This window comes from Orbicella franksi, chromosome 1, assembly GCF_964199315.1.
Source record: "Orbicella franksi chromosome 1, jaOrbFran1.1, whole genome shotgun sequence".
Taxonomy (NCBI): Eukaryota; Metazoa; Cnidaria; class Anthozoa; order Scleractinia; family Merulinidae; genus Orbicella; species Orbicella franksi.
The window spans coordinates 12,329,618-12,346,254 of NC_138145.1; the positions used below are offsets into that span (position 1 = coordinate 12,329,618).

The following is a 16,637-nucleotide window of genomic DNA, read 5'->3' on the forward strand; positions in this document are numbered from 1 at the left end:
TTTGGAGCGCTTTGAAAAAGACTACCCATACTTAGCTAATAGTGTCGGCGAGGGTGCTTATGGGATTGCCTATTTCGGGGGAGTGCGTGGGAAGGGGGTGAGTACCGTGCATACGGCTGGCGCGGCTGAAATTTGAATTGACCAATCAGGGTTCAGTAGGCGGGAAAAACTTTACTGTCTTGACGTTAATGTATGTTAACAGGAAAGGCATTGTAATCGGGCAACTTTTCTCGCTGGAGATTGCATTAAATATTCACTAACCAGCATTTACATTTCCAAAAATCATATCAGATTGCAAAAATTGAAAAGTATGAAACATTTTGTTTCCCTAAGCTTCTAATTTGGCGCCAAAAATGGGTCACCGGCAAATCGCTCGTAGTTCGTGGAGTGTCGTCAAGTAAGATATTAGTTGCGTTATTCTGAACGAAATATGCTGTTCCTCGTCAAATTAAACCCGGAATTCTCAAGTTAAGGTCAAAGCGACTTAAGCATTGTCTCTACTTTTGTCCGTTGCGAAGAAGAACATTATTATCGTGTCGTTTCGGTAGGACAGCTCGGTTTTAATGCCGCTCGTATTGCGGGCGGAGCCGCCGTTTGTAAGGCGAACAGAGTTTTCGCATGTCGGCCTTGCATTTTACGTCTTCAAAATACCCCTTGTTTGGCAGTTTCTCTGCTTGTTACACAATTCAAAGAATATATTGCTCTCAGAGCATCTTCATTTAGTTGCTCCTTAGTTCTCCAACTGCTACTCTCGTGGATTGCCGTTCTGCCACATTTTGTTCTTTGTGTCCAGCCCCAATTACTCCATAACCGCTCAAGAGTATTTTTTTTACCCAAGCCTTCCTCTATTTTCGAAAGAGAGTGGTGGTCTGGGCCATAAGTAGCCTGGATAATACTGCTCAGATTGTTTTAATTACTTGCTTATCGACTCGTGACTTAAAAACCAAGAATTATAAAGTTGGTATCACCAAACTGTCATCAAAAGGGAATTTCTGCGTAAAAACATTTTGTTATTGTTTTAACACAGGAAGATGACCACGAATCTTCTGATTTTGAAATCGACTATGAGTATTTTCACAAGAGAATTAAGCCAAATTTAGTTCACAGAATTTCTGCATTTGAGTGTCTCAAGGTAAGTCCCTCAGAGTCGTTTTTCAAATGTTCTTCTATTCCCGTTTCGTGCTAGGCAGCGTAAAAACCGTATTTAGCCTGGAGCTTATGTCTGTGTGTGTCGTTTGGGGTGGGGGGATCACATAAGTACCCTTGTCAAACAATAATGCCACACATCCTAAGCAAGCAGGGAACATTTTGGAACCTGACGTATCTAAGTCAACTATGTTTTCAGATATTTTAAGCTTAAATTTCTGTTTTAGGAAAATGTTTTTATGAATACTTCTGAAGGTACACAGTATTATGTTTAGCCAAGGTGTAATAGGATCAGCGCTTGTGATTTTATCTTTCAATTCACCAGGTCAAGAGCGCCTGGGCTGGCCACTACGAGTACAACACACTGGATCAAAATGCCATTATTGGACGACATCCCCAGATAAGGAATCTCATTTTTGCGAACGGCTTTAGCGGTCATGGTAGTCAGCAGTCTCCCGCTGTAGGGCGAGCCGTCAGTGAATTAATTTTGGACGGTGGATTTCAGACAATCGACCTTACAGCATTTAGCTACGAGCGTATTACCAAGAAAGAACCATCGAGAGAGACGAACATTATCTAGCTAGATGGTTATGGCGACTTGTTAGGTTGAGAAGACGTAAAATTAATTGGTGTCAAAGGGCGCTTTCCTTCCGACCAAAACTTCAGGTTTGCATTTCCGGAAATTTCCAGAGGCAAATAGAACAGCATTTTCTACAATTTACCGAAAAGAGAATATCCTCGTGAGCTTTATCTAAATTTTCGAAAATGTTGTGTAATTTTCGAATTTTCGGAAACTTTCTCAAGAAATTTGCCCTCGTTTCGAAAATTCCGGAATTTTCGTCAAATGGAAGGCACCCAAATTTGTGAACATTTTCTAATTAACAAAGTCATATCTGAGGTGATCACATTTGATTGAAAATGATTCGAGACTAAACGTCGTAATGTGCTCGATGTATTCGGGTTCTCAAAGGGAATATGGCTCCAGGACTTCGGCTTATAGTAACAAAGAGTTCCGAAAACATGAGGTAATTTAGAGGCCCCCTAAATTTTCGGAGCGTTTGAATTAGCGACTATAGTTTATTTTAATTATAGATAGTGATTCATGCGCCGACTTTCTTTCGATGCGTTATGCGTAGTATGTTTTTAGTAGCCACATGTGATAAATTAATCATCGTTACCGTCATCACAGTCCTCTTTTAATCATCATCATCATCATCATCATCATCGTCATCGTCATTATAACAATTACTATTCTGGTAACTGATCTAATCTATGAACTGTTCATCAGTTATCGATTACGAAATTATTGCAATAACGTCAAGTCAATAACTGGTATTACGCGGCCGCTGGGAAAACGTCGTTGGGCGACGTCTTTAACGCCTTATGGCCATGATTGTGTGTCGTGAATGACAATGATTTAAATAATTATTCGCTTGCGTTTGTGAATGTAAACAGCTTGCGACTGCTAACACGTGCGGAAGACGATATTACACCAGTGATGGGCTCTTGATCACACCCAGACAATGTTCCATTGAGGACAGCGAGCTAGAGCGATTTCTATTCCAATTTATATTGTATTGCTCCTCAAATGCAACGAAAAAGGCAACAGCATTAAAATCACCAGCTGCAGATAAAATTAAACGAACCGGCCTTATTCTGTTAAGATTCTTGATTAGAAGAGGAAAACCTCCTGAAGCAAATAAAAGACAAGGCATGTGCTTTTTAGAAAACTCAGCTATCTTTTAAATATTCATGACACGAGAACTTAATAATTGTTCTCGCGAAAGCAACGTGTTCATAGCAGCTTCGATTAAAACCTGCTGTTGCCGAAGTTTCGTTGGATAATTTCTGAAACGAATGTTCTGCTGAAAGTCGGCGGGAGGAAGAACGAGTCTTTCTATTTTAAAAATAGCACGAAACTTCCCTGGTTCCCTAAGGCGATGTGTCTAGGATTCACATCAGGCCGGGCTGAACAATATTTCAGGGGCGTCGGTTAGCCGAGCACGCGCAGCACGGAACAGCTCTGATTCAAGACAGGTTGGTCTTATCATTTCCATTAGGGTTATTTTTTTGCCATTGCGATATTCAGATTTTCGATAACGTCTTAAATATATCTGCTGATTAAGTTTAACAGTACAGTTTGCGCACTTACTCCGGGTTGCAAGTCAATTTGCCCCACCATTGTTTAACTGGACTGCAAGCGCTTCTACATAAAACAACAAGCTGAAATCCGTCTGCTTTCGCACGCACTCCATTTTAAATCATCGACCTCCCTTACAAGACTACTTACTCGCTCAGTGTTTCTGTGGTCATCACTATCTGCCATCAAGTCGAATCAACAGGTTTGTCATTGATGTCGTTGCTTAGCTGAAAAACGAAAAGATAATTTGTAAATGTCTAGTGAAAGGACTTCAAAGTTTATTTAAGGGATTTTAAACCACACGCAAAAGTATCAATAAGCGTGGCTTGGATATGTATCATGAATTCGTTTGGAAACCGTCAATTTCACAATTTCAGGCTTCTTGCAGGAAGCTATTAGTTTTTCGTATGGTACAGGGTAGTAAAGTAAACACAAAGCCGATAGCATTAACCACAGAGCGAAAAATTTAAATGATTAAATAAGTTCCACTACAGACGAGCATTGCAGTTGAGGGCCACGTGCGCTCAGCCAGATTACTATAACAAAAAATTAAACTTTCTCTGAAAGCTTCTATACCAGGGATATTATACAATTTTATGTTTTGTAACAGCAAAGACGCCTTTGATGAATGAGTTTATGAGCTCATAATATCATGATATATCGAATGAGCGGCGTCAAACATTACGCATCTCGAAGAGGTTTTCTTTTGAATTTTCTATAGAATATACCTTTAAGATAAAGTTAGCGTTCGTCATTCGTAGTAGTGCTCGATCTTCCCGAGAGGTTTCAATAGTTTTTTGTGTGACCTCTTCGGCTCGTCGATGATTTCCAAGTGATATTGTTACTTGATTAACACTCCTTTATAAAAGTAACACATTTTGAATTGATAATTAGGTTACCACACCCGTCTTGCTCTTTCTCTCCTTCTCTGCCACCTTCACTCCGTGGGGAGCAAAGGGCCTCCGCAGTCTTGTTTGCAACAGTTATTTGGGTTGTGTGTCGAAACGCCGCCCGTTTCCTCAGCGGGCAGTGACAGTGCCTAGACTTTCAATTCATTTACCCAAGTTTGGTAGATTTCTCCAAATGAATCAAAAAACATAAATTCACTAACGGTCATACTGTCTAATTTCACTTCCGTTTTGTTGTCCGGGTTGTCCAAAGCCCGATTAAGCTAACCCAGGATTAGCGAGAATTTTGATTTGAGTTGTGTAACTTTTGGTGAGGTTTTATGTTTATACTGTTTGTCCTTCTGTTCTGAGTCTGACTAAGCTCAAACTTCACAAAACGTAAACAGTAAAACACATTTTTATGTAGGAAAAATTAATACTTCGGTTAACTCTTAATCCTGGGTTAGCGTTAACCGGCTTTCGAACAACGCGACCCTTCAGGAGATCTAATAGTATCTAAAAACAGTTGTCGGCGCTTTTTTAATTCTCAGGGTAAACAGGGCTGCCGGTAAAACGCCGATTATGATAGGAGTCATTTTCGATTCTTTCCGTTTCGAATATTTTGTGGCGTTACTCTCGTGGCGTGCTGACCACTTTAAATAAAGGATTGTTTTGCTGGCTTTCCACTAAGATGGAATAAGAACTCAACGCGTGCATGAAGATTTTAATTGCCTAGGAAAGGGGGGCTAAGGTACGGCGCTCTACTGTGCCTTTCATACTGTTTTACTTAGTGGTCAAGCTGACAGGCCCAGTTGTAAGCTCTGGAGCATCTTGTTCCCTCGGACTTGAATCAGAAGGACGTGCAACTTTCATCTATCAAACTCCCCCCCCCCCCCCCAAAAAAAAAAAAAACCACCCAAAAAATTCAAGACAAATGATAAAAAAGAGAATACTAACGTAATTGTGGTTTATAAAACTGGAACAGAAAAGATGACAGGGAAATTACTTCTAAGACGTTGAAAAGAGAACTGAACCAATATGCGGCACCGTAAATATCTTGCGAGTTTTAATTTCCCGCCACACTGCTACAAACTACACAGTGAATTCTTATTATAGCATTAGCAGTTTCAAATGCAGTCCTGTAAGAATTTATCTTTATTGAGTACACATCGAGGACAGCATTGTCAAATATTTCCTTAGTACCCACTGTGCAACAGCTGTTTCTGTTATAACCAGAGGAGTTCTCGACATGTCCCATCATGCTCCACTCTAATGACTGATCACATGACACCAAACCACACATGCAGTGAAGCATGCTGGGCTTAAGATCCAGTGCTCTGGGAGAAAGACTCCAGTGATGCTGATTGGCTGAGTCAGTCACGTGACTGCCACCGTCATGCTCTAGGTATCCGGCCAAGGATTCAAGGCAATGGGCTACATTGTTGATGATAGCAACAAATTGACCTAAGAAAAAGAAATTCCTAGAGATTAAAGTAGGAATTATAAGGTATGTCCAAGGACTTCAAACTAACTTAAAAATAATTCAATCAATTTGCATTTCAAGCCAACAGGCAAGCTTCATCAGCAAGCTTGCAACTTGGATTTCTAGTGGCAAGTAAGGTTACAGGGTCGTCACAGAGTTTCCAAGTAGCAGCATTTTTGCTGGAGAAGGTGGCTGATTTTGCCATCTTTTTATAAGGAATGGGAATACTAGCTAAGCAGGGTAGCCGGCTTAGATCAAGAAGTACAGGTGGTTACTGTTGAAGACCCTGAGGGTTACTGCTAAAGCACACAAAGCTATATACCAGTGCCAAACAAGGTGTTTACCTCTAGTACAGCCAAGATCTGCAGCAATCTTTGAGCCATTCGTTTTCCCATACTGTCTCAAGAATGATGCTAAGTGAGTGTCTAGACATCCAGCACCAGGCACCACATATGGGCATCCCAAAGTCTCATATAACGCACTAACAGATGCTTGACAAACTGTCTTCAGCTCGTCAAGGGATGTCTCATCTGGTGAGCACAGCAAAAGAGTACACACAGAAGATGAAGTTAATGAGGACTCTGGCACCAAATGAATGTAGCTGTTTAAAAATATACGAAAAAGAAAAGCAGGTTTGCTAACTGGCCTTTTTGAAACCAGTTGTCACTGACATGACATTTACCATGCAGCATGATAAGCTCTGCACAGGCATGTACCTCTAATTCAAGGCAAAATCAAGGTTGACTGGTTGGTTAGTCCCTTAAGTTTGTTTGGGAGACTGCTGTATTATTTTGCCATCCAGCTTGGTGTATTTTGTATCATGTGACCATTGGATGCAGAAGGCCCATTTATTTGAGATATTGCTGTCATTGTACACTGCAAGTGTATGGTTAATAAAGGAATGGACTGAAGTGATGCTTCTGATAGGAGAGTTCAACCAAGTCAAACCAAACCTGGCTCAATAGAGTGGTTTTCAATTGAGTGCCGTAAAACCAAAACCAAACCATTACTTACCAATTAGACTATTCCACCAATCTCAAACTGTGGTAAAACCAAGACTAATGTAACTGCCTGATTACTTTTGACACTCAGTTGAAAACCGCTCTAAATCAGTAATTTTATTAGTAAGAATCAAGATCAGAATAACAGTTATGAAAAAATGAAAACTGAGGGTAAAAGACGTTATGTAATCATAATTACCAAAGGATGGAAATTAAAATAAAGTGATGTACGTGTAGAGTACATGGTGGGTTGTACCACCATACGTTAAATGCACTATTGGATTTAGGAAGCTGACCTTTTGTCATTCAACACCATATGTTCAATCTTCCCGACTTGACCAAAGCTTGATTCAGTAATGTCCATGCTGAAAGTGCTCAGGATTGTTGCTCCAGTCAGACGTCGCACAGCAGAGATGTGAACAATGGATAGACGGTCAATCACATAAGCACCCTATGATGAAAACAAAACAAGTTATCAAAAAAAAAAAAAAAAAAACTAACAAGTGACTGCTGTGTACAGGTCTGTCAATCCCACTAGTTGTACAAAAATTGAAATTGTTTCTAAATTAGCTGAGTTTTAGATTTCATTTAGATCTCATTTCTTCCATGAAGACTACAGGGCTGCCAGTCTTGCTATTAATTGTCAGCGATAATAATTATTATTGCCATGTGCCACAAGCAATACATACAACAAGAAACAAACAAAAGACAGTCCAAATTATGCATTATCTCAGTGTATTATGTCTTTAATCCCTTATAAGAAATTAGTCCACTAGAACTGTCTCACCCAACAAAACAGCTGTCAACAACTATTTTGGGTCCCATTTTTCATCTCATGACAGAGACATTCAATAATTCAGTCAAAAACACTTGTATCTATCACATACTGTACATGCATGCATAGTCCTTAAGATCTCTGTCTTTTGGACATGTAGGACCTTAGATTTACAATGATATCAGAAACACTACACAGCTGTATGCATGACTAGGTGAATTCTTTAGCTTAACTCCCAGTTGTATCTTGCAGGTGAATAAATGAAGTGAAGGCAGCACTTAGGTAGGTGCCCAAATCTGTTTCTAGGATTATGTCTGCCTGGGCTGGATACAAACCTTATCTCTCAAGTACTGCTTCAGTGCTGGATGTACGCATTTCTGGCAAGCTACCACTTTAACTCCAATAGCCAGCAACCAATCAGCAACCTTCAACATCTGCTGTAGCACAGCACTCTCCATGTTAACATCATGACCACTTCCTGCTGTCTCTATTTTAACGTTGTCGCTAAACCATTCATCAGTGTCCCCTGCCATTGAGACATTATACAAAGCCACTTTGGCATGATGGCTTAAAAGTGCTTTTTTTCTTTGAAAGGTTGCAACATCAGGGGCCTGAAGAATGACACCTTGTATGATCTTGGATTCATTGACAGGATCACCCTCGCAAGTCACTATTTGGACTGGCTGAAGGTCTGTGACAGACACTGAAGAGTCTTGGGAATTACTTGGCAGTGACTGAAGAAATGCCTGTGTGTTTGATCAATGCATTGTGTCAAACCATTGTGACATTGTGACATTGTGACATTGTGGAATAAAAAAGTTAACAAGGTTTATCTCAAAAAGAATTTCCTGTTATGTCCTCTTATTACCATCCCTGATCAGAGTCAAATTTCACATCAAACATGTGTTTTTCTAAGTTTGAGTCTAAAGCCACCGTATAGCATGTTAACAAACATTCAATTATTGAAGCACTGGCCTGGGTAGTTATATCTCTTTAGTTTGTGTAAGTCATGTTTGAGGTATTAATAAAAACTTGTACTTAAGTGAGTGCATTGGCACCTTGAACATGTATCCACCGCTAGATAAACACACAAAAAATATTAAATCCTGTACCTTGATGACGAGCACACTTAAATACTGTTTCTCAGATTCACTAAGATGACAAGCAGGCTTTGTTCCAATTATGCTGTTTACAATGGACAGCATGGTCTTCATGTTACCAATATCAATGTTCATTTTCCATCGACATGACTGTAGGTGACTGGTAATGACTTCCAGTGAATGTTGACTGATCTGAGTGATGAGGGCTCTTGGGACAGGCAGATCAAGGGATGACTGTATCAGACTATAACAGAGAAACAATAAGGATCAATAAATCTATGCACACCTCTACAATTACCAGTAACAGTTTTCTACAAAAAAAGATAAACTAGCAGATTTGGTCCCTGACTATAACTGCAAGATTATATGAGGTCTCATACAACTCTCTACTTTTGAGGTGTTAAACCCAAGGCGTGAGCAAGTTGTTGTTGCAATCATTTCTACTACATTACATTTTTTGTACATGTTCCGTACCAAATATGGGACTTTCATCTTACTAGTTTTATCTTTGAAAGAGAAATATAATTTAACATTTTTCCATGTGATACATAACGGACAAAACTTTCAATGTAGATAAGACAATTCTATATTTATAGTACCAACTGCGCTTAGCCATAAACCTGCCTTGCAGGAAGCCCACTCTTAAAGTAAGTAACATAAATATAAATTAATTGATAAACAAGTAAACAAAGAAAATACAACCTAGCTAAAATGTAAGTACACAAAATTAAAATGACTTTTTTACAATAAAAAATATAACAATATAACATTGTTGAAAATGGAAGTAAATTCATAAATTCAAGAATTTAATAATTGATATTATAAAAAATTATGTCATAGATAAATTTAAATTTAAAATCTTACGCGACAAATCTTTCTTTTAAAATGCCTTTGTACCAGTCATGGTACGTGTTGTTGAAACGTTTGAAAAGTAAAACTGTGTGCTTAATTTGTCACGCTTCATGGATGGATGCAATGTGTTGTATGTGTTGATAGATGAAATGCAATTACATGTAGGTTAATAGGCACCTTAGTAAGAGAAGTGCTGTTCTCAAACCACCATCACTGTAGCCTTCAAGATGGCCCTTCACAGCAGATAGTATCAACCTTGGTATGGGGTGTGACAAGCCAGACAAGCTGTGAAGAATCTTGCCTGATGTTGATGTTACAGTCACATGACCACCAGAGGATGACTGGAAGAACTTCAACCTGAGTATCAGACAAGTATAAAGATGGGAAACTTCACATGTTTTTAAAATAAAGATAAATGTATTGTAGTGAAAAGTATTGAATGAAATTATTGTTGTATCGGTACAGCTATTACTTTGTACAGTGTGACACTAGATTCCATTGTCACCTAGCTGGCAGAATGGATATTTATCTACCTTCAGTTATAAATTAACTGAGGCATAACGGAAAACAAACCCTTCCCTTCCAACAGTTGTCATGGGTTTTATTCCCAAGATGATCCAACAATTACATATGGTTAGGCTTCAAGCTCAGTACTCCTCTCACAAAGTCAAGCATCCCGACCCTCACGCCCGGACCCACATGTACAAATGTCATGTATTTAAAATAATTGAAGGGGTGGGATGATGTGTAGTAGATGTCAAATTCTCACATATGGCCAGGGTCCCCTCTCCTGGGTTTGACATCAATGTACATTATCAAATCAGTCAAATACAGGTCATGAATCAGCAAACTTTATTTAGTGCTAGGTCTTTGGAGAAGATACTCTGATTCCAGAGGTTTTCTTGCTCTCTTCATATCCTAATGGTCAAATTTGTGCCCTGAAGTACATGTCTTTTTACACTCTTTTTGACCACCACAAATATGGCTTTTTGTGATAGAAGAAGAAGAATGAAAACCCCAGGGACCAGGGTATCTAGCAGACTAAACCCTTCATTACCTGGGATATTAACAAAATGGGATCATGTTTACATTAGGTGGTGCAGGTTGATACTGTTGACCAATATATTGACTGATACTCGGTCGATACATCAGCTAGGTATCGGCCTTGTATCAGCCTTGTATTGGCTGAGTGTCGGTCAATATATCGGTCAATATATCGGTCTATAGTGTCAGCCGACACTACAGTAAACATGATTGACAGCATGTTATTGGCTAAGCTACAATGCAAGTAACAAATTAAATACAATGACCACTAAAACGTGGGGAGGACCAATCAGAATTGAGTGTTTTATTTTATTACAATAAATTTACGCTTACATTGATATAGTTAGGGATTTTATATGTAAGAACTTAAAATTACCTTCCATTTGGTCCAAGCGCTGTCTGAACTAAATCCCTCAATGCGCGTAGCGAGCCCTTTAACTTAATATCATCCAACGGCTGCACTGCAATCTGCATATAATTCAAAACACTCATATTAGGAAAATACATACCATATATAAGCTTCAGCTACTAAGTAGTTTATTTTTTTTTTAAAAAAAAGCTGCTTATAAGTGAAAATGTATCTTCCTGGCAGCCTACCTGAGATGTCCATTCGTCTTTCGTAGACAGCCTTGAAGAAACACTTTTACCCTCCATTCAGGTCATATGCAGTATAGCCATGTGTATTCTCCACAACTGTGTAAACTTTTGACAAGAAAATAGGAAATTTTGCCTACTCCTGCCTGCAACATGACGTTAATTACAGGAATGGCTCCGAGCCTTTTGATAATAAACCGCTGACCTAAACTATGTATGCTGACATACTTGCTTACATCATATACTTTCGCCACCGGTTTGGATAATCAATTAACGCAAGATGTAGCTTAGATGTCGTTGTTTTTATGACCGGTTATCAGAGCAGCTCGTTTGTGTCTTTTCAGTTGATAAACTAATCACAGAGCACTTACCTCACATTCGTATTTTATTTTATTTTACTTTATTTTTTTTTTCACGTGATCAGTTTCAACGAACCCAGATCAGTGCTGAACTAAAGCGGTGACTATTGACGACTATTCGCCACTATCCATGACTGTTCACCACTGCACTATTCGCTAATCGAGTTTTTTTAGACACCCTGCTAAAGGTCAGGAAATGGTCAGGAAAAAGACATTTTCCCTATAAAAAAGGATTTGTTAAAAACTTGTCAGTCATAATGAATGGGCGGAAAGGAGGGCTGCCCCTGAAGGCAGGCTAGAAACCGTTACTATGTCTGTTGTTTATTTGGTTAGAGAAATGTTATTTTTATCAAGGGAAAGTCAGAGAAAAGCATTGTTCTGGACCTCTAGTTTTGTCTCTAACTCAAATCCTTGCATTGTGGGTAACAAATCATGTTTGGAATTCAAGACAGAATTGATGTTAAATACATTTATCAGAATTATTTTTGATATGTTTATATTTTTTGCTTTTACAAAATTTTAGAGTCCCAGTGTTGTCACCGAATAGTCCGAGCACTGCCTTCCGTGCCTGTCATGGTAAACACCTGACACCTTTAGTTTTCAGGGCTTGGCTCTGTAAAATGCCACCACAATTGAGAATAAGACACGTTGTGCATTTAAAACGCGGCGATGAATTTCAAGCTCCCGAAGACACATGTTCAGTCTTTCCTTGGGGTTTTAAGTGATATCACAAAGGACTTCAAGAGTCAACTTCTTGAAAACTATTCAACGAATTTCATTTGAAATACCTGTGCTTTTGTAAAAGAAAATAACTGGCGACTGAGTGCGTGCTTTATTCGATATTTTTTTATTGATATCATTGTATGCTCTATTGTTTGACGCACAGAAATCTCAATGAAATATTCTGATGCAGCAAACACTTTTCTAGTGGGTGGAATGAATTTTAATCAAGTATGTAAGGAAGTCTCAAAGGACATCCCGTTCATTTTAGTGTCAGAGAGCGTCGTGTGTTGTGAAGGTGGACCAGTATCTTCGTCGATGTGCTCCCCTTCGCAGATAAGTATACGCTTTCGTTTTTGCATTTCTTGACCTTGTTCGCTTTTCGCCTCGTTTCGCTACGCTTGCCCTTTTCCGCAGTTTAGTGGTTTAGTATAACCAGTTCGTTGAGCAATTTTTTACCTCCACACAGTGAAGAAATTGTTGAATACTGGGAGGGTGTGAAACTTTCGGAATAAAGAATTACCAAGTTCGTTTAGACAAGCACATCGGAATAGCAGGTTTGAAAGTTTCTTACTGAACACCACATTTCAGAAATACTAGCTCTCTTGTTCGTCGTATTTGTAACTGTTTAATGTTGTCCACGATGGGTCTGAACTGCAGGTCACATTCCACAAGTCAGAGTACAGAGTCACTGTGCTGCAGATAAATAAACAGCACCAAGATTCAGTCTCCTAGCCCTAATTAGCCCTAGCACTCTGCGTAAATGTTGTTTTAGATCGAGGGGAAACTTTTGGCATAGTTATTCATCAGTAGAGTAAGGATTTCTACTCTTGACCTGTGGAATGTGACCTGTGTTTTAGACCCGGCTTGTTGTCCATTGTTCCGATGCTCTGAGTTGCTAAGGGTATGAAGATCTGACTGAACAGTTTTAAAGTTACGTCAATAATATTCCCTGAGAATTTAAATTCTTTTCTCATGCAGGAACAGTTTGTTTCCATACAACCGCTGAACTTACTGCTCGTGAATGTTTTAATTGGAGTTTAATTTAGTCGGTTTTACTTTGAGAGCGACTTTGTTGAGATGTTATACAGCCATCCTTGTCCTTCGTCGCACGATTGATTTCTGATACATTTTCGGGTAAGTAATATCAAAATATTTAGTTAGAATTTTAGAAATAAAGGCAGATTTGAGTTATAATTGTATTGTGGCTTTTCTTCATTCATCCTCATGTTTTCATAATTGTTCACATTTTCGTGAAATCAGAAATTACTTGACGAATGGAACCAATTTTGAGCAAACTTGCGTTGAATTCTGGCGAGAAAATAATCCTAAGAGAACATTAGAAATTTGTTAATGCAGGCGATATTGTCCGATGTTATATGGCCGGTTTCTAACTACCAAACTGATTCACCGACTGATACGACCTCAAACTCAAGGTGATATATTTTTGACAGTTTCCTCTCTCCTTCTGGCATTAGACGAACAGAGGGGAACCCAAAGGAAATGTAACCATTATGAGCTAGACTACGAATAGTCCCTCTTTCGCTTAGTCCGTCGTGCGGGACGCGAAAGAAAACCGCGAGAAAAAAATGGCCGCGCGAAATCCTGGAGTCGAGGAGAGCGCGAAAGGAGGGACTACCGCCTAAGCCCAAGAGTTTGAATTATATGCGTTGCTCTCACAACGCAAAAATATGATTGGCTTATGTTAGGCGCGTTGACAACGTGTTGTCAACATTCGAGATACCTGTGACGTCTTGCAGGAATGTTTTGGAACCGGAGCAAATCGAAGCGGTACCAGAGCAAATCGAAGCGTTGGAATCGCGCTTCGCAAGCCGTGATGTTCTTGCGAATCTGCCAACAGGCTTTGGAAAGATTTAAATTCATCCAGTGTTTTGTTTGGCAAAGCTTTCTGCCTCCAACCCGACTGCGAGCGTGTTAGTGATTTCGCCGCTCAACAGCATCGTCTAAGTCAGCGAATATCAATTCACTGAACTTGGCCTTTCTACCGCCCATTTGAAAGATTGATCCGGACTCTCACTTGAAACCGGACATTCACCTGAAATTTTCCGCTGCTATCGGCAAACATTTCACCGCAGTTGGATGATCTCCTCTGTATAATGTATAATGTATAATGTAAATTCTCGATTGAAACTCTGTTGAAATTTTCGCAATAACTTTTAGACGCAGCGAAAATCCTTACAAGAGGCCTCATTCGCCGTCTTCTGTTTAAAACTTCTTTGGCAGTTTCGCTGAACGAACACTGAACGAAGATATACTTCTCACTGCATATGTTTTTGCCTGGCTACTTGAAGAGTAGAGTAGAGCGATTTTATTCAGATCTCCCTGGGCTATTGATAACAGGCGATAATAAGAGGACGTCAAGATGAGAAATCCTACACCGAAAAATCACTCGGCCGTGAAAGGGCAAACCCTTGGGCTTAGGCGGTAGTCCCTCCTTTCGCGCGCTCCTAGCCCCTAGGATATCGTGCGGCCATTTTTTTCTCGCGAATTTCTTTCGCGTCACGCACGACGGACTAAGTGAAAGAGGGACTACTCGTAGTCTATTATGAGCAGCCGTGTTCAGCTTTGAAGCTACGTTCTCTCCTTATCAGTCTCTTCATTTTGCGATCAACTCCAATTTCAGGTAAATTCTAGGTTTTACTTTATCTTTATTTTACAAGTATGATCTGACCTTGTTGCAAAGTCTGATTTAAAAATTCTGACTAAGATAGCTATCACGATAAATTGATTGCTATTGTTCAGTTTGACGCTTGCTGCAATTTTATGATTTTTTTGTTCTAGTGTATTGTAATTTAAATTAAAATGCACCAGAAACCTTTTTGGATTGCAGGTTGTAGTTCTTGGGCTCTAGCGCAACCTGGTAGTTGACTACAGGAAATGACTGATTCCAGATAAGTACATCGTAGTTTTGTCATTTGTTCGTCGTTTTCCTGGTAAACGATTTAATTCAGAGCAAGATTGATCGAAATACAATATACCACCAGAATCCCAGACCTAACACGTTTGTACTCAGTAAATTTTCTGAGCGAAAAGAAAGCCAGTCACTACTATAAAATGCATTTCTCTAGTCTCTTGATTTCAGGCTAGCGAATACAATGTAATATGCCTGAAAATAGCAACATCGTACAACTACAAGACTGCTCTATTGAATAAAGGAGATTTGCTTCATTTACTGACATTTGCTCTCTTTTTTCCAAGGTTGAACACAGAGTGCACGTGCATTGAAAGAAAATGCAGCCATTTTGGATTGTAGTGTTTTACCCTTCGCTTCGATGCAAGTAGACGACATCTGAAAGATTTTATAGTCAAATAAGTTCGTTCTCATTTTCTTAACTCTTCTGTCTTACACCATTTACAGTATCAGTCCAAGGAAGAAAATAATTGATTTTCTTTTATTATGTAGAGTACATCCTGAGGGAAATAACCAAATAAACTGTCTTCATATAGCAAAACAATAATAAGTTTATACTGCTTTGTGCGTTTAAACGCTGCCTGAATAGTATTTATGCTTTAAATGTCTCTGTGAACCGCTAGCTCTGCATTTTTTTGACCAAATTCCTAAGCCTAACGCAGTTTTTAAAAGTCAGTGTATCAAAGCTTCCTCTTTTCTTTTTCATGCAGGTTTTAAAAAAGATATGCTGAGAGAAAACAAGACCATTTTGTACGACAGTGCGTGGCTCTAATGTTCTTTGGTACAATGTAAGTATTGCAAACATCTTGGTTCAGATAGACCAGATGTTATCTTCGCAGTTTTCTATTCATTAACTGAGAAATGTTGTCTAAATGTACCACCAAAGCTCAGCAGTAACGTTCAAAAAATATTTTTTGCCGGTGTTAGAAATTTATTTGCACCTTGCCTCACTTGGTTTCTGGAAAATTTATGAAACGAAGGACTGAAAATTCGCCAATGCAAGAAAAACAACTTCGTTAGCTCTTGGACTCAGTGGTTTCAATCAGTAGTTCACTGCTTGCTAATGGCTGGAAACGCTTTTTCTCTACAATAAGTCCAGCACCTCAAATTTTCCTTTTTTTTCGGTTTCAGTCTAAAGTTAATAAAATCTCCTTCCATGTCAATACATTTTAAAGTATCTTGCAGAGAAAATCTTTAACTATTTTAATGTCCTCGGCAGAACCAGGAAGTTTGTTTGAGATTTGCCAGCCAACAAAAATTTAGTGTTTTGTTAAATAATTTTACCGTACAGTATTGATACCTGCTTTAAGAAGTCACTGCAGAATTGCCTGTTATTAAATTTATAAACACGTCTCGAATTTGTTGATGAAAAAAATAGTTCGTTTTAAGTTTAATCTCCCTTTTTGCCAGGTGAACTCGGATATTGAAGAGAAAGTGAGGCCATTTTGGATTGCAGTGTGTAATTCTTGAACGCTGGTGCACTATATATGACATATTGGAAAAATCTTAATTCAGATAAGTTCACCCTTTCCTTATTTTACTTGAATTTGTCGTCGACCACTTTAATAACTGTGTCATTCCAAGTATCCTGTAGAGAAATCTAA

At 38.9% G+C, this 16,637-nt stretch overlaps 1 protein-coding gene and 1 long non-coding RNA gene across 3 annotated transcripts; one reads left to right on the forward strand and one right to left on the reverse strand.

The window, feature by feature from the left end:
• Window positions 1–695: 695 nt before the first annotated feature.
• Window positions 696–5,067, forward strand: LOC145490963 (uncharacterized). The gene is made up of 2 exons (XR_014049744.1): window positions 696–1,132; window positions 1,472–5,067. It is a non-coding gene; the product is annotated as an uncharacterized LOC145490963 (long non-coding RNA).
• Window positions 2,977–13,353, reverse strand: LOC145490947 (molecular chaperone MKKS-like). 2 transcript variants are annotated; one of them, XM_081470075.1, is made up of 9 exons: window positions 11,026–13,352; window positions 10,805–10,896; window positions 9,562–9,741; window positions 8,545–8,776; window positions 7,768–8,178; window positions 6,954–7,108; window positions 6,001–6,257; window positions 5,381–5,637; window positions 2,977–3,513 (listed from the first exon to the last, which is right to left on the reverse strand). In XM_081470075.1, exons 1-9 carry the CDS (start codon window positions 11,080–11,082, stop codon window positions 3,472–3,474), a joined length of 1,683 nt encoding a protein of 560 aa, XP_081326201.1. In that variant the 5' UTR covers window positions 11,083–13,352; the 3' UTR covers window positions 2,977–3,471. The 2 variants fall into 2 exon arrangements, with proteins under 2 accessions (XP_081326201.1, XP_081326193.1); XM_081470067.1 differs by lacking the exon at window positions 2,977–3,513 and having other exon boundaries at window positions 4,599–5,637; window positions 11,026–13,353.
• Window positions 13,354–16,637: the final 3,284 nt, after the last annotated feature.

Bases quoted from the DNA above. Each gene is read 5' to 3' on its own strand.
- LOC145490947 (XM_081470067.1), bottom strand. From the start codon at position 11,082: ATGGAGGGTAAAAGTGTTTCTTCAAGGCTGTCTACGAAAGACGAATGG. The intron at 9,742-10,804 runs GTAATTTTAAGT...TCTGATACTCAG, and splicing joins GCGCTTGGACCAAATGGAAG to GTTGAAGTTCTTCCAGTCAT. The intron at 7,109-7,767 runs GTTTGTATCCAG...TTTTCATCATAG, and splicing joins AGCAGTACTTGAGAGATAAG to GGTGCTTATGTGATTGACCG.